Genomic DNA, 18,140 nt, shown 5'->3' on the forward strand with positions numbered 1-18,140 from the left:
TTATATTTTATTTTGAACAAGAAAATCCTTTCATGGAAAGGAGAAACTTTTACCATTAAAATAGAGTGATTATAACATGAGTATTTTACAAATATGTACAAATATTGGCAGCTAGTTTCTAACATCAGCTGATAAATGCTTACACACTAACGTCTACCAAACTATCAAACCCAAAAATGAGAGAACTTTGAAATCCAAACAAAAAATAAATGTATTACTAGCAGAAACATGTGTTTTTTGGGTTTTTTTTTGTTTTTTTTTTTTTAATATGAATACAAAAGTTGCATAATAGATATTCACAGTGCTCGTAAGATATTCATTCTCAGTCCATACACAAAAGTGTCTGGTCTCCCCTTCATATGCACATGTCACGTACAGTACCAGAGGGAGCTGCACAGACCACGGAGAGAAGATGGTCAGACCTGTAGAGTTGGCCTTCCCTACCAGCCATGAATAAATACAAGAATCCCCCAGGAATGTACAAGGCAGTGGATGCTCATGCAAGAGTCAGTTACACTGTTTTCAGGCATTGGTGTATTTTGTAAGTGGTGGCAGCAGGATTACAGCACTTCACCAAATCCTTTGGATGCCTGCTAACTGCAAAACCAGAAGAGAGAGCTGCCTGGTGGCAATAAACACTTCCGTGATGTGGTTAGGCTGAAGCAGATTATGGTTGTGATTGTCTTTGAGAGAAGTGTGCACATGGTGCATGTGCATTTTATAATGCTTTTCCAAACAACTATACCCACTGAATTTTGACATTTTTTTCTTGTTAACAACCATTCCCAGAACCACAAGTAATTCTACATCTGCATGGGTGGGAGAGCAACAGGTTAGCGGGGCCCTCACTCCAGACCTCCCCTGCAGCTTTTTCATGGACAAGCAGCGCTGCAGTAAGAGCCATCCCTCCAGCACCATGGTGGCTGCAAGAGCAAGGTTCCTGCACTGTTGCAAGGCTGCTCCCTGTAGTACAGCCACTGGCCTCCTGGAACCTGGCCCTGCCCATCTCCCATGGCATACAGCCAAACAGGACCCAGGTAACAGGGAGTGACTGACAGTGGGAGGCTTGATTTCCTTTACCCATTTAGATCCATTTAGAAGAATTTTTTTAGGATGCAGTAAACATACCTCAAGTACTTTGCAAAGGCATTTTGGCATTGTTTGGAACAAAGGGAAAGAGGCTACAGTGAACACACAGCTCCTAATTGTTCATTACATACAGAAAGAACAGTGTGATCAAAGAGGGCACAGTCAATTAAGTTGTGGCTACAGTGCATGCAGCTTGGGTTTGGTGCTGGATTCATCTCTGAGGATGCAGCAGCTGGTCCCACTTCAGTAAATGCAGATGCACCTGAATGGCTTGTCTCTACATCGCACTCACACAGAAGTAGCAAGATGGTGGACTTCATGGATTTGCTACTTTAATGACTTATGGGAATGCAATTTACCAGACAACTACTGAGCTTGTAAGCCCACCATGAAAACAGCACCTAAAACCTTCCTTGTCATAGTCTGGTTTCCTTTCTTTCCCGAATCAGGCTATCTTCAGCTTTTGATGACCAACACTGCACAACACACACTTCCCCAACCAGTGGAATAGTATTTCTCTGCTTCTAGAGTTTGCCAGAACACACCTAGATCGCTGTCAAAAGCTGGGCACAAAGCTGGGCCTTCAAGTAAAAGCTTCCCAATGCTGGGAATGGATGGGGGGAGGAAATCAAACATATTTATTTGCATGTAACAAGGTAGCAGGATGTTTTCAAAACCAAATGCGTGAATCAAACAGCATAATTATGATTATTTCCCTAGTGAGAGCCAGCCCAGCCAGATCCACCACTCTCAAGATCACCAAACAAGTACCCTTGGTCTGGCACACAAACACCCTATGCTTCCACCATCACCAGCCCTGCAGCACGATACACACATATTTGCATGACCTATCCATGACTAAGTAGGGCACAGTCACTGTCTGTCATTGCAAAGTGACTTTCTTCAGTCCTTACCTGTCTCCTAAACAGAGGGAAAAAAAAATCTAAGAAACAGATTTATTAAAAACAAAGAAAAGAACAACATTAAAGTATGAATCAAAGTAAGGGGTGATCATGCCTGGACAAATTCTCCAGTCACACTCCTCTCTTCAAAAGCCAGTCAGTTAATGCTCTTGCCTTCTGTACTCTCAGAAGCAGCCAAGTCATTTGCTTTATCTCCTCCCTATCTCCCCAAAGATATAATGCCAATCTGCATCATAGCAGTAGTAGACAGCTAACTGTCAGTTCCATTTGTTGCAATAAAGAAAACAAAACAAAACAAAAAACCCCACACATTGTATTAGGCTGGATGCTTACAACGAAACAACAACAACAGAAGAAGGAGGCAGGTCTTGCTCCCAGTGCAGCAGATAAGCAACTTGTGCTCTCTACCACTGCAGCAGGCCAGACACTTCCATACACAGCCCTCCAAATGTGCTAAGAGCACATTCTGGCCTGACAGCTGTTGGCAATGTTGCGGCAATGTTGCAGCAATGTTGTTGAAGACAACCAAACTATCTATACACTAAAATTAAGAGACATGGACCACAAGAGAAAGGCAGGGACATGACAGACCTTAAATTTCTGATTAACCCATTTAGACACAGTTTGCTTTACTAGCTCAGTGTCAGTTTTGGTCCACTGTTTTTTTGGTTCTTATGTTGGTCGTGTCACTGCCAAGGGTGCAGGCCACTTCCATTTTCTGCTCAGACAGACATTACCCATGCCAGTGTTAAGTGCTACACTCAGTTGATTTGCCCTGTAGCCAGGTCTGCAGAAGTGATGCCACTTACTGATAGGGAGCTGAATAACAAAGCCGCTCACCATCTCCTGCAAGAACCAGAGTGACATCACATGTGTTAATGAGGTATATATTTCCAGGATGAGCTGTTCCTTGGCATGGAAGAGCTCCAATCTCATTATACCACAAACTCCTCTGGGAGCTGGTCCTCTCCCAGAAGATCCAGGGAGAGGCAGTTCATGGATCGCTTCCCGTAAAGGGCAGACTTGGTTTTGCAGTCCGCTGTGGAATACACGCAGCCGTAGACAGACAGCTTATCCTCGAGGCTGCAGCCGAAGGTGTAGCTGTGGGACGTGTCTGAAGACAGCGTGGCACTCAGTGACGGGTGCCGGCGCTTGTACAAGCGGATGTCATCCAAACTCTGGCTGTGCTGGTCCATGCAGCTCCGGCTTTTGGGCGATCTGACCTGCCAGTTCAGCAAGACACACATGAATAGAAACAAGGAGCTCAGACACAGCCCAAGGATGCTGGCTATGCATGCTAAAAGTTTCTCAAAATTGTTCTCCCCCTCTTTCAAAAGAGCCCCACCAGCCTTCTGAAGGACGTTGGCTTAAAGAAGCTGTGAACAATTCAGAAATTACACGTGCATTAAGCTGCCCTGCCACGATGAGCCAGATCCTGGTCGGTCTGCCCTGTGTCCTCAGTGTCCAGTACAATGGATGAAACAGTTGACGGATACCGACACCTGAATGACCTCACATTTCTTGGCAGATCCACGCAGCTGTCCTCAAATGGACAAAGTGCACTTAACCAAAAACTACCCCAAGTGCTTGAAGACACCGAGTTAAATCTAATGAGCTGAAAGGAAGGTTCAGAAGGCAACCATGCAAACTAATGGGTTACAGTGTCCAGTAATTGCAACAAACAGCTTCATCTACATAACGCTGTTCCATAAAGAGCAGCAACAAATCGGCTGTAATTCCCAGAGGCACCATCTTGCTACACAAGCCTCTGTGAAGGAATTATTGACCATTTGAGAGTATTTCCAGCTTCAACGCTTGTATTTTTTCTTGCTCTGCCTCTTTAATAATCATCTCTTAAATGCTAATATTAAGGCCAATTTCAAGAATACAATTTTGATACCAAGGCACTTCTGTTGGCACCACAGGAAACTTCCTCCTGGTATTCACTTCTCTCACTGCCATGGAAGGGGAATTAAAAAACTACCCTGAGGAAATCCTGTGCTGGCTCAGCTGTACTCCCAGAAATAGGAATATGTTGCACTGTCTGATCAGCGCTAAGGAAACCCTGCAGCATTTCATTACATGGCCTTGTAAGGAAGATTCTGATAGTTTTCTAAGGAGGCAGCGAGCATGTCACATGCAAAAGTGGCGGACAGGTCTTTGTGATCATATAGACACTCCTGTGTTGAGCAGAACCATTTTTATAAAACAGATGCCTCTTGATCATTTAACCATGTAAGCATGAAAACAGCAGTAACTTTAACAACATTACAGCTTTAAGCAAGATGCCCACTTCCAGCCATGAGCTCTTAAGTCTTCCACCCAAATAGAGGAATAAATTCATTATTATTTGCACTGTATAGTCTTTACCTTTGGAAAAAAATAACCAAGATTTTATTCAAATCTCCTACAGCACTTTATGGACTGTTTTGCTGATAAATGAAAATTTCTTATCATTATTGACTGGGTCCAGAAAGAAACATGGGAATTTAAGGGGGAAAAAAAAAAAAAAAGTCCCAAGAAATGACTGAAATCCTTGCTAAGAGTTTTAGAATTCTCTCAACAGATAAGGCAAATTTGGACTAAGAGAGGGAAGAAAGGGTAGAGGTGCTTTTTTTTGTGGTTTTTGTTTTGTTTGGTTGGTTTTTTTTCAAGAAACCACAACATTTCTACCCCAGTGGGTACAGCTATAGTTTGAAAACATGTCTTAAAAGACATTTTAATAAGCTTCTTCCAAATATAACTTCTTCTGTGACGTACTTTACCATATATAGTTTCCCTTTCTCAAGTGTTTGATGAAAAGAAAACCTTGACAACAAAGACTTCAGTACACACAGACTATAATCACACAAATGATATAACAACTAGAGCTCGGGCATCTGGTTTTGCTCTGATGTAAGCTACTTCTGGCTTCAAGATGATCAAGTTTGCAATTCACATCCAAACTGCATATATGGTCTTTGCTCTGTATTGCACTAAAAATCTGGAAGTGGTTGATTTTCCATGTCACATCCAGAAGACTAAGATAGATAATAACTAGCTTGCAAGATCTCCCTGCTGTATTGCTCCAAACCTTTCTATGCTATTCTGACCCCAAATACTGCTCTTATCCTATTCCTGAGAACAGTAGCTGGCCAGCAGCTGGTTTTGATTATACCATATAAAAATCAGTCAAATCTAAACTAATCCAGGTGTCCTGATTTATAGCTGTCTCCACTACACTACACCTCAGTTCAATGCCCACACAGAGACCCACCTGCTGAGCAACCTCTTCCTTACCTGGTGAAGGGATTCCACACTTTGGCCTCTCATTTTGACTAGTGTGACTTGCACCACAGACAGAGATTCCTGATTTACAGCTGCAAAGGAGAAGCAGGAAGTGAAAAGCATTTCAAGTTTGAGGTTTTGTGGGCTGTAAAAAGGGAAGTTGTTCTCACAGGCCACATTCAAACAGTGCTATCCCTTTAAGATAAATATACATCATTAAGCACCCTCAGTGCTCCAGGAGTTTTGCTCACAAGTGCTCATTTTTGGCCCTAAAGATCTATGTTTCAAAACTTTAAAGAAAACAGTTTCTTGCCAATATGTGCCATTTTCACCCTTCTTGCTTTGCTAAAAAGGTTGTAAATAATAAGGCCAGGCAGCTCCTGCATAGCCCTGTTGCCTAAGCATTCCCTGTATTACAAGCCACAAAACTTTACCTTAGAATCCCAGTGACCATCTTATTATTCTGTGGTTGAGCCCCTTGGCTGTTTTGTGGCATACGAGATATTAAAGCATATTCCTTCTCTTCAAAAAGTTTGCCTCAATTATCTTTTTGTCATTAGCTGAATATAAGCTCGGCACATTTAGAGAAGGGACACTTTGAGGAGCACAGAGGAGAGCAGCATTGTACAATACAGAATGCCAGCCTGCAAATTCTAGATGAGCTGCCTGCAAATCCTGTGACAGTAGGGCAGTAAATAGTACTGACAGCTGTTTAGAAGGAGATAAGATAGTTTTCATATATCCTCAGATTATGCCTGTTGCTAGAGCCTTAAAGAAGAGCACTCAGCAGCAGAAAGCCATCTCACCTTGGCAGCTAGCAGCATCTAGAGGCAGGGATTCAACAGATTCTCCCACAGTGGCCTCCTCTAACTGGTCTCCCTCTAAAGGCTCATCTACAGGCATCTCCTCTGGCTCATCTACTGCCAGCTCAAGCTCTAGGAGGAAGAGAGCAGCAGGAGAATGGTTAGCATTACACTTGTGCTCCAAGCTGCTGTACAGCCTCTTACTCCCTGCCCTCCTGCAGGAGAAGACAAAAGTCAGTTTAGAGGTTGCTCCACATGTCCAAATTCTTTACCATCATCCTGAGCGTCATCTTCAGCGCGTCCTTTGCTGCCACTGTCAATGCCAGAGCTGCCGTAGCTGATGGTTGAGCCGCAGGATTTCTCTTTCCTATGCACCCGGTCAATGCCGAAGGGCTCATCCACCGACATTTCCACGGACACGCGGTGCCTGGAGTCAGCCTCGATGCCCGAGGTGTGGGAGCTGCCGTGACTCCCCGTGGACTGGCGCGAGAGGCGGTTATCCCTGCGGCTGCCGCCGCTGCTCCCGCTGCCGCGGGAGTTCTTGTCGCACGGGTCCAGGTCCATGTCTAGAGTGTCACTGATATAGGACTCCCGGTAGCGCTTCTTCTCTGAGGAAGAAAGGAGGGAGAAACCAGTGAGAACTTTAAGGAAGGGTAACAAAATATATTCAGAAAGTTCTCTTGGCACCAGCCAACAACTAAGAAACAACTGCTGCAGCTATGGACAAATACAGGGACAGCTCTGTATTTTGTTTGCTCAACAGATGGATGCTCAGGTGGTTGTAAAAGAATTAGTCATACTCGCAGTAAACCCAGCATCTCCTAAATTAGAACAGGCAGCTAGAGGCAGTTATGATACAGAAAACAGTGGGTTTCAGAGTGATGGTCAATAACAATAAAGCTAAACAAAAGCAAACAAAAAAAGGGAGTTACTTAGCGAACTTCAGTGCTTGATCTTTAAAATCAGATGCACTGATTGCTTCTTGAAATACCCACCACTGCGTGAAGTCAATTAAGAATAAGATTCCTGTGGCTGGTATTTATTATTGATTTATTATTTCTCCCATGGCTTGTATGTGCTGAGGGTGGTTGAGAAATCCACGAGACGCTAACACAGACACAAAACAGCTGAGGGCTTTTTGCCTCCAGGCACTTGATCAGTGAGTCTTTCTGCAGGTGATTGGCACATGCCACTGGTTGCACCCACACAGCTCAAGGCCACTGCTGTAACCCCACTGAAGGGAAAGACAGAAACCACTTGAAAGGAGGTATTACCCCTCTACTGCTCTCACACAAACACACTTTCTGATCACAGTCTACAATGTGGGAACCATAAATACTTCTTAGGAATGGACTTGAAACTACCTAACACCTCTGTTTCTATCACTGGCTCCCTGCTAAGGCAGAAACGCCATTAATTAGATGAGAGTAGGCACCATGAAACAACAGAAGAGACTATCACACTGTACTCCTCCTCTTACCAAACTCACTTGGGTTTTCCCTAACATACCTTCAGCCTCCTCCAGTTTTTGGATCTGCTTCAAAACTGGCTGAATATTCAGAAAGAGCCGGTGGCTGTTGCTGAGGAGTTGCAGCAAATGGCGTGACCTGAACGGGCAACCCGTGTAGTAAACCAGTTTACGTGCAGAGGGCAAACCATCTGGCTGGATTTCAAATTTTTTCCCCTGCACAAAGAGGAAAGATGCCAAAGAAATGAGCAAGAGCACATTTTCGGCCACACAGCTACCAGAGATCACTGTGGTCCTGTGCGTGCAAGTGACAGGACCTGACGCAGCAGCACAGGTGGGCCGACAGCTTTGCCACATTCCCAGGTTGGCAGCCATTGGCAGATGGCCTCCATCCCATCATACTCACCAGAAAGGCCAGCTTCCCGATGTGTGACCAGGGAAAGTCGTAGAGAAGCTGGCGAACGTGATTCACCTCCTGCAATACATCAAACTCAAGAGTGACACAGGGACTGGCAGGTACAGGGTGGAGTCAGCGATGTGCAAAGAATTTGCAAACAACCAGGAATTTGAGATATGTGGAGCCTGGTGTTCGCAGGGGAGGCAGAGGAGCCGTGGTGAGGGGGGAGGACAGGGAACAGGGCAGAGTTAATGCTACACCAGAAGGCTTTCACAGCAGTCTGTTACCTGATAGATGTGCATTCCTCTCAGGGTCAGGCCCAGGATAACCGTCGGTCGATCCTCCTTCTTATCCTAAAAGAACAGAAGAGTCAAAGGTTAATCTACAAAGACCACGCTCTTGTTCTGGCACCTACTGCAGGAGAGGTAGCAGGACTCCTCATCGCACAGATGCCATCAGCTCATTTGGTTTTTATTATGTTTGTAAAGTGCACCTTGCTTTGTTGACCCCTGAAATACCTACGCCTAAAATCCCTTCATGCTGGGAGGCTCAGGCATATGTCCTAGCTGCCCTGGACAGGAATCAAGTAGCTTTAGTATTTGAGAGTATGGACAATTACTGCTTTCAGAGATATCTCGTAAGCTCTTTTGTAACCACGTGCTGCCTCTGCTGTCCCCATGAACATGCACCACCCTTGTTCTCCAGGTGACAGAGAGCCCAGAACAGAAATGGAACCCATTCCCCTCTCCTTGCTAAAGCACTGCTGTTCCCATCCAGGGATTTGCTAGATCTTAGGTTCCTCCCCTTGGCTGGGGAGGAACTAATCAATGCCCAGTTACTGGGGCTTTCATTCTAACATTCAACCTTGGTGATGGGAGTAAGTGGTTTTACATGAGTTTTATTACCTGAGTTGAAATACTGCCTGACTTTTAACTCATACTGCATCTTGGTATGACATACTTGGTCTCTAATCAGATTCTTTTACTTGAAGACCAAAAAATATCATCAACTAATTCTTTCAGCCTCTCCTAACACAGCAGAGTTAGGGAGGGAACACATCCATGTATTTGTTAGGAGGAAAAGCAGAAAGAAAATTTTGAGGTAAAAATGTATGGGCTCACAGAGCTCAAACTTTATGTCACAGCTTTCTCTCCTCATCTGGTTTACAGGATGTAAGCCTTGTGCCATCACATTATCTCACCCTTTGTCCCTGGCACCATTCACGTCTTCAGTTCAAAGCCACTAAGAAATATTTTTTGCCTCCTAAGGACAAAGAGCTTTGTAAATCAGTATTGGTCTGAATGAGAGATACAGAGTGTGTTGTGTTTTCTTCTGCAGTTCCCAACCTCAGCAGAAGCCATGAGGAGGGTGTTAAGACAAAAGTGACTGCTTTTGAAACCTCAGGGCAGCCAGCGCACCAACACCTTCAGCTGGCACCCCTCTGCGCTTGATCAGGTGATCTGTGACCCAAGCATCACCTAGGAGGAGCATCTCTCACCACAGAATGAGATAACTGTCACAAGAATATTCTGCCACAAAAACTCGCAAGAATAAGACATGTTAAGGACCAAACAACACATGGAAGAGTACATGATGCCTAAGTTCAAGTCAGACAGGAATTTAAGTACTAAGAGCAACCAATTTCACAGCCTTGGTGTTTTCGGATATAAAATGTATCATGTCCTGCCAGCTGGATTTCTTATAGCATTCAAGTGTAACTAACTCTCTCCTGAGTGCATCATTAACAATGTTGAGAATGAAAATAGAGAACAGAAGAGAGGTAGGTGAGCATCTACAGTTTGCAAGCAACTAAGCCTGGACTACTGATCAAAACTTATTTTCTCTAGAAAATACATGTTTCTTCAGTAACTACAGCTGTTAGATGTGTTCAAAGGACATGGATACTTCCCAGACATAATTTCCACTGAGCATAAAACCCCAAAAAGTTTAATTATGAGTCTGACAGAGTATCTCCATTAGGAAAAAAGGCCCAAGCCACTCCTAATTGCATAGGCAGGTTTCACTCACCTGAGTGGAACATAAAACTTCTCATTAGTCCTATTTCTAGATCTAAACACTCAGCATGTGAAAATGAATCACCTTCTGTTTAAGCAGGTTTAGGTAAGGAGTCTAACAAGCAACAACTTAGGAATCCAAAACTGCCGAGAAAAGCGTACAGCTGAAAAGACGCCAACCACTCTGGCAGGGCTGGAGAAGGAATGGGATATGAATATTGGAATGACTCAGTGTCACCTCTTCAGTTATTACACGAAATTTGTGTGAAAGCTGGCCGACCTCTTGTCATTATTTCAATGAATTACAACAAGAAAAAAAGAGGCTTCATTGATTTCCCTGGTGCGATTCTACTGACGGGCAGGGACAAATATGAAGTTTTGCCATTCCTGTGGCTAGTTTCTTGGCCGAGGAACAAAACTAAATTCCAGCTTTATTTGTATATTGGCAACAGATTTGTTTGTGGGGACAGGCTTCATTGGCTGAGCATTTTATATTTGTTTGGCCCTCTGAATCAGAAAACAAACAGAAAGAGAAAAATGCCATGGTGCACTCAGTTAATGATGGCAGTGAAGTGCAAAATAAGAAGCTCTTTGTTTAACCTTCTGCAGCCTGTAGAAGTGGACGGGCACGTCTTCCAGCAGGCAGGACTCCTTAATGAACTTCAGCACTGCTTCCTTAGCGCTCAGCCCTTGCTGCTCTCGGTGCATCTCTGGGGCATGTTTCAAGATGTAGTCGCTCCCCCTCTTTGCAATTATCTAAACCGCGAAGAAAACAAACAGATCAGCAACTCTTCAGCAATCCCCATGAGAGGCAGCTGTGATAAGCAGCAAAGCAATGGCTGGAGGTGGAGGAGGCTCATATATTCCCTCAAGATGCTAGTCTGTGTTCACCTCTACCTCCCTGGAGGATAAGCATTTGTAACAGCCCAGATGACACCAATGTCTCCAAACAGAGACATTGCCTAGTGGCAAAACTGTAACAGACCAAGACTACAGAGGTCGTGTCAGCTCTTTTCACTTTTAAGTATTGGAATTAGTTTTCCTAACTGTTGGCATCCATAGCTGTTTATGGGCAGATAACAAATACTCCTCTGCATGCCGACACAATCAGCAGCAACATCTCTGAAGAGGCAGAAATACTAGGTTTTCCTTTTAAGACCAGAAACTACACATTAGGCTTATTTAGCATTTCCATTCTCAAAGGGGTGGATAACACTATCTCAAGGAATTTTTTAATCTATTAGGAGTGGTTGGCAGGCACATGGCTTCAGTGAGGAGTGGAAAAACCTGCACTGGGCCTTTTGCTCCTGCCCTGCAAGTGCCCAGTTCCCGTGTCTGCCCACACACCCTCCCTGTACAAGGCTACTGGGCAGCTCAGCCTTCTCCCACGCCCAACTGGTTCCTTTCAGGCTGTGAGTGGCAGCAACAGGTAAGAGGGATGATTGGCTGAATTCACTTCCCAACATCCCCCATCACCAGGGGCATTTGAAACTGGATTGCACCAGGTACCTGAGAACATCCTGCCAGAAACAACCTGTCCTTGCTGAAACCAACCAGACCCCATCACCACTCACTTCCCACTTACATTTCATATTAAACCCCTTGTTTACTCGGTCTGCTAACACCTCTGCATGCCCTGCCAGATTAGTAGCCCTCCCATAAGGAAGGCTGGCCTTGGTGGAGGACAATATCGATGTCATCAGCTGTGCAACGCCAGCAGAAAGAGACTTGCCAGCTCCACAGTTCAAAGCTGGGTGGGTCCAGGGCAGCACTGCCTCTCCTCGCTGGCACGAGACTTGGAGCAGCCCTTGGCCAAAAGATACGAAGCATGTGTTGAAGGAAGTGATTGTGTTGGAGGAGGAGATTGCTCACTATCTCCCCACTGGAGCCCAAGGGCAGGGAGAGAAGCGTCCCCGTGCCTGCCAGATTTTAGTTTGTAATGATGTAATAAATCACCCACATACTTGCTTGGGGTTGTGGCTCAGCGCAGGTGTGCAACAGTCTGTGATAAGCCCTTTAGCTGCCACAGAAACACCACACAAGACCCACCTTTTCCAACCCTTTGTTAGCTACCTCCTGACAGGCACCCCGTAACAAGGAATGGCATGGGAAGAGGGCCTCTTGTATGGGAGAAAGACACACTGCTGCACAGCAAGGCAGGCAGGCTAGGATTTGTGCACAGAAGGCTATTCAGTCTTCAAGACACGTCCTGTCACTGATCTGAACCTTCTCCCCAAAGCAGGGAACAGTGCCATCTTACAGGGGAGATGAAACTTGCCTGGGACAAGCAGCCAACTAGCAGAGTCTTAGCTAGTTCGCCTTCATTTGATAACTAAATGTCTCATGTTCTTGGCTGGAAGGGCACAAGTCCCATGCTTATAAACAAACATGAAAACACTTCCTCTTTCCTCTTACTGCACTTGAGGCATAGATTAATGACAAAGCAAGCACCAGAGGCACTGCACAGCAGTATTACCCCATAGGGTTTGGATCTATCCATCCCTGAGGCAAGCATTACAGAGATGGGAACAAAGGGAAATGGACTCGGCTTTGCAGCCCTTAGGTTTTCTAGAAGCGCTTGGGTTGTGCAGATCTTGCTGGAAACACACAATCCTTTAAGCAATAGAAGAATTAAACAAAGACATCTGCACTGCCTGAGTTATTCATGTGATACCAACACATTCCATCACCAAGGAAGGATGCACCACCCACCTCACTGATGAGTGAGCGCAGGAACGTGCACCTACATCCAGTGGAAAGACAAAAGATACCTCCTGAGGGACCTCCAGGGTGATATTCTACCCGTCTGCCTGATCTCTGCAGTGGGAGATGGGGAAGCTGCATTTAGGTACCAGCTTGGAATAGCTCCTGCTGCATGCACAATCTGGTGACAGAAATGTTCCCCCCAAACTTACCCATTGTGGGAAATAAGCCTGAGGTTCAAAATATTTGCCAGCATGGACCTTCTCTCTGTAGTTGCCCAAGTCTGCCTGTAAGCTGTAGGCAGCCAGCAAGAAGTAGATTTCTTCTTTGTGGTTGCAATGAGACATAAGTACTTGCTCTTTGAGATGGCAGTAGTAGAGCTGCCGTGCCACCTTATCGCTGCAAGACAAAGGCAAATTTACTTCAAGAACAAAGTTCAGATAAGGCCCCTCAAAAACATCATCCTGCTGAGAAGAGGGATTAAACTTTGACACATCTGATGTGTGCCAATGCCACCCTGATACAGTTGTGCGTAGAAGGAGCACCAAACCAAGATCAAGGTCTTCTCCCACTAAGTGTTGTACAAACACAAGAAATGGTAGCTTCTACCTTGAGGAGATCTAAGAAGTTAGGGCAGAAGGTAGATGAAAGAAAAATCACATCCCAGTCCTGTTTCTTGCACACCTGTCCTCCTTTCCCCTCTAAACTTGGCACTGCTTTTTTGTTTCGCCTTGCCTTAGGCTCATAATACTTTTCAACAGCTAATTCCCTGCAAGGTAGATCAAAAGACACAGGAGCTCTGGGCTTGTTTTTGTCTTCTTCCTCAAGCTGCTAAACAGGGATTGTCTGATAAGGAATAACTGTGGCATAGCGTTGATAACCCACACACCCCCTGCCCTCAGAGATCATGGGAAGCAGGCTGCTGACATGTACATGGAGATGAGGTGCTGGACACTGCAGTCTGCTTGTGAAAGTGTGCAAGTATAGTTTGAAAGGGCTAGATAACTATCTCTGCATGGCTCTACAAACCTCTCCAATTATACTACTAGTGCAAGAGAAATATGCTTATGATGGTGAAAGATACGTAACTCGGGAGTGGCAGAATGATATGTAATCTTTCTTTGTACAAAAAAAAGCAAAATGAAACAAAGAACATTTATCAGTCAAACAGACTCCATAAGAAAGAGTCCCCTGTATCCAAAAATGAAAGACTATGGAGAGAGAAAACATAGAAAACCACAAGCTTTGTTTAAGACAAATGCCAAAAATTAGGTAAAGATTTTAGTCCACCAAAATGATCCCAGCTCTTGGCTCCCCCCAGGGACAGAGCCACACCAGAAGTGCTGATGTAAATTAACTCTGTCAGTTGCTCATTTTTAACTACCTCATCCTTTGTTCTGTACCATGGGTGAGGGTGCTGCTGTTTTGAGTGCAGCACATATTCCATGTGAATGGACTACAAATGAAAAACTCTAACTGATGAAGTAATTTGTTTTGTCCTTGTATGAAAGTCCATTTCCAGGAGTAGACCGCACAGAGCACTGCTCAAATACAAAAAACAGATCCAAAGCATGTGCTTTGGAGTATAAATAACTATTTTTGGTATAGTCATCCGGTGCCTTTCATACAACCAAAAGACACAAGCAAAAGAAAGTAAATTGCGTTTTGATAATGTCGTCATTCAACCTGCTCTTTCAACACAGATAGAAAAGCAGTCACAATTTTCCAAGGGATATGGAGTATGATTCAGGCAGAAAACATTCAGAGCTGAGTGAGGAAGTCTGTGAAGGTCTTTAAAAAAAAAAAAAAAAAAAGCAGCAGATTTTTTAAAGCTTATTTCAATGAGCTCACAGACATGAGTTCAAGAAAGAAACATTATTTTTCTTTCATTTTAAGAACACACTGAATAATTCAAAACACAGTAATTACCACAGAGGAGAACTTACCTTATTACTCTTCCATTTTCTACATAGTATTGTACTCTAAAGAACGCAACAAATGGAGGGCTGAATTTCTCTGTCCCCTGGAGGAAAGACGGGAGACGAGTTAAATTATGATCAGCATCCAAAATTCCTGTTATCCTACCTGGTAATGTTCTCTCCTCCAAAATTCTCTCCCCATACTGCTTTTCATTTTCTACTCTTAGCTCTTGGCAAGTTTTAGGAGGGAGTCTGACTGTCCTGGAGGCTCATGACAAAGAGGCATCACAAAAAGTTCAGACAGGTTGAGCGACTAAATATCCTAGGAAGTGCAGAAGATTTTTGGATAGGAGGGATGAGCTGCTTTCAGAGTCCCAGTGTAGCCTGGGGACACCCAGGCCGGCCCGGAATTACCTGGCTCAGCACCTGGCAGCACCACAAACACCTTTGTGCTGAATGCAGCAAGTCTAACGCAGCCTCCCTCAAAGCGCGAGGCAAGGCGGCAGGGCAGCGTTTCCAGGGCACTCCTAGGAGCAGCCATCCGTGCCCGCACCACACCACATCACTCAGCAGGACACGCGCTGCCAGGTTCAGCAGTCGCGGCCTGGGGCCGAGGAGCAGCAGCCTGGTGCCAGCTCCCTGCCCTTTGGTGCGCAGGGCTCGTGGTTGGTTATTCACGCGTTCCTGCAGCCACAGAGCAAAAAGCAGTGCTGGTGTCTGCTTCACACGGAGGAGTGCTGTTAGAACAAAGCCAACGTGAGGCCTGTTATTTTAACTACAGCCTATCTTTCCGACTTACAGGCTTGTTTGAACAGGAGGGAAAAAAAAGAAAAAAGGGAAAAAGAAGAAAGGAACTTCTTAATAGCTTTTTCCTACTTTGCCACTTTAATGTTCACGCAAGTAACTTTGCTCCCATAGGCAGTTTCAAGGTTTTGCTGGTCAGACCCATCTCACTGGGACAAGGTACAGGGCATGCCCTCCACATCTGATGCTGATAGCTTCTTGATCGTGCAAACACCTCCATTTTATTTCTGGAAGTTGTTCATAGTCAGCCTATTTTATCAGCTGGACTGGGCTTTCCACCTGAAACCTCTTCATAGGAATTAAATCCTTGTCAACTAACCCAGTTGCCAACTAACCCAATAAGCTAACTCATCTCACACTGTCGTACTGCCAATGGCAACTCACTCAGTCTTTTATGATTCACATCACACCCCAGGTTCAACACTTACCCTGACCAGAAGAGTGTAGCGAGAATTCAATCACAGAGCAACCTCAAAGTGTACCCTATCCTGAGGACACCAGAAACACCTGCTTTGGGAGCTCTCACTGCCTGGACAGACAGCCCTCTGCATGACTCTGGCTGTCTCTGAAGTGACTCTCACTCGTTTGGGAAAAGCAGAGCACATGCTTGGGGATAAGACAGATCCCCAAACCTCACTAGTTACCTACAAGCTTCTCTAAGCAGCAGAAGTGGCAAGGGCGCCTACTCTGCAAAAGAAAACCCTTAAGCAAGGTGGAAAAAGTCCTTTACAACCTTTACAACGACCCAGTTAAGATACCTGAGAGCAATTGCACACTATACTTTGTTCTAGACTATGGCTCCTCTATTAATGACACACACAAACAGGCATTATCATGTCCAAATGAACCGTATTAAACAATTACACAGGCTTGTCTTTATTTCATAGCTTTTCTCTCTCTTGTCAGGGCTAGCTAGCCTTAAGGAGCTAGGACTCATCTCAAACAAATGTCCTTCCTCTCTCTCCACTGTCCTTTTGCACATACTCTGGGAAGAGTCACAACTCAAGTAATTTCCCTTGCATGAGATTCAAGTCACAAAAGATTATTTTAGGCTGTTTTCCTTAAGGATAAAAATTAGGTCTCCAGACGAAGATCCAGACTAAATTCAAATGGAAAACTGACCAACTGACCTTCTCCACTTCTGCAGCAGCCAAGCAGCAACCACGTGGTTACTATGGCTCAGGTAAAGTTGTATAAGGGTCTGATTTAGCTCTTTTAATTAATTGTACAACTATGCAAAAGTCACTGCATCTTGCTACTGAAAAGTATTCTGCAGACCATCTTCAAGAAATGCTTTATGGACCTTAGTTAAGAGTTTTCATTTCACTGTGCAGTCCAATAAAAAAGCAGCAGCCTCCAAAATTAAACACCTCTCTTACCTTGGTGGTTTCTTTCTTCCATTCCTTTGAAAAGTATTTGCTAAGCTTCTGCTCCAGGTCTATAAAAACATATTCATTATCTGAAAGATAAGAAAAAAGGAATTCAATGTAAAGTAATTGGAAATTTTTAGTCATTAAACATTTAGATGACTCTATAAATTATTTCCAAGCAATACATTTGCTGACCAGGAAATAGACCGGGCAGGAAAAAAAAGAAAAAAGAAAGTACCCGTAAGTACCTGTGCTACTCCAGATAGCATGGAAGGAAGGTCATTCATGCCTTCAAGGGATCCTGAGATAAAGGTTCCCAAACACCTTAGCCAGAAATGCTGAATTCTTGCTTTATAATCAAGAAGTCATTTACAAAAAAGAGAAACATCCTCTTACCCAGCTAATTGACTGTCAACTTACCAGATTCAGTTTTTAATTATTATTAAACAAGCAAGCCCTACCCAAGCTTGTATTCTGCCATCATGTAGCACCATGGTTCAACATGGCAAAAGTAAGTAAACAGAGCTGGGTATTTGACAGGTTTCATCCTCTGCATGTGAAGGAGATCCTCTGACAGGGTGAGAAACAAGAGGACCAAACACAAACGCATTCCTCAGAAGGTCTGGTGTGTTCTGCTCACACCCAACTTCTTTCATATAGAGGAAAGATGAATGAAAAGAAGGGAAACCTGGCCTGCCTCAAAAGACCAAAGGACCAAGACTTGCTCTCCACCCTAGTGAGAGTGAACAAGACACAGCCCGAATGGCACATCATCTTGAAAGAGCTTTGTGCTGCTTTCAAAGCTGATGTTTCATAACACTGCTTACCAATTATCAAATACTAACAACTCAGCCAGTGAAAGATTTTTTCCTAAGTCTTCAAGTCTCTTAAGAAAAAAAAAAAAAAAAAAAAGAAAAGAAAAGAAAAAAAAAGACAAGACCTGAAAGGTGCTTCAGGATGCAGCAGCAGCAATGCCAGCTGAGCACATTCACCTGACCAGTCCGTCTACTCTTTGATCTTACTTAGGACAGTGTTTTGACAGGTGACACAAGTGCCAAGATGAAGAGCTTGCTCCTTAAACATGAAAGGAGCAGGAGTAAAAAAGGTAGGGGGAAAAAAAAAAAGAAAAAAAGAACCCTTCACAAAACAAACTTCTGCCCCTTAGGACCAGCCGAGACTTCCAAATGAGAGCTGGCACTCATGTCTGTACCATGGCAGATGCAGGCCTGGCACAGCCAGCGTTACAGTAGGTGTTGAAGGGGGCTCTGAGCTACCTTACAGACACCCTTCCAAAGCATTGCAGATCCTTACAGGGACAGATGCAACAAATACTTTCTTTGCTAGCTTTCAAAAAAACAGCAAGAAAAACAACCTCCTATCGC

At 44.3% G+C, this 18,140-nt stretch overlaps 1 protein-coding gene across 9 annotated transcripts in view; it reads right to left on the reverse strand.

Moving 5' to 3' along the window:
* Positions 1 to 233: 233 nt before the first annotated feature.
* The window catches only part of FRMD1 (FERM domain containing 1), a 40,777-nt gene continuing 22,870 nt past the window's right edge, over positions 234 to 18,140 (reverse strand). For 4 of the 9 annotated variants that reach the window (XM_040059902.2, XM_040059903.2, XM_040059905.2 and 1 more), the window contains exons 4-15: positions 16,768 to 16,847; positions 14,612 to 14,688; positions 12,878 to 13,064; positions 12,675 to 12,779; positions 10,563 to 10,718; positions 8,235 to 8,300; positions 7,957 to 8,025; positions 7,592 to 7,766; positions 6,355 to 6,690; positions 6,086 to 6,214; positions 5,292 to 5,371; positions 234 to 3,235 (exon numbers count right to left, since the gene is read on the reverse strand). In XM_040059902.2, coding sequence (XP_039915836.1) covers positions 2,948 to 3,235; positions 5,292 to 5,371; positions 6,086 to 6,214; positions 6,355 to 6,690; positions 7,592 to 7,766; positions 7,957 to 8,025; positions 8,235 to 8,300; positions 10,563 to 10,718; positions 12,675 to 12,779; positions 12,878 to 13,064; positions 14,612 to 14,688; positions 16,768 to 16,847 — 1,748 coding nt within the window. In that variant the 3' untranslated portion in view covers positions 234 to 2,947. The remainder of the gene's footprint in view (positions 3,236 to 5,291; positions 5,372 to 6,085; positions 6,215 to 6,354; positions 6,691 to 7,591; positions 7,767 to 7,956; positions 8,026 to 8,234; positions 8,301 to 10,562; positions 10,719 to 12,674; positions 12,780 to 12,877; positions 13,065 to 14,611; positions 14,689 to 16,767; positions 16,848 to 18,140) is intronic. The other 5 variants (XM_040059906.2, XM_040059907.2, XM_040059908.2 and 2 more) reach the window with 3 other exon arrangements.

This window comes from Hirundo rustica, chromosome 3 (assembly GCF_015227805.2).
Source record: "Hirundo rustica isolate bHirRus1 chromosome 3, bHirRus1.pri.v3, whole genome shotgun sequence".
Classification (NCBI taxonomy): domain Eukaryota; kingdom Metazoa; phylum Chordata; class Aves; order Passeriformes; family Hirundinidae; genus Hirundo; species Hirundo rustica.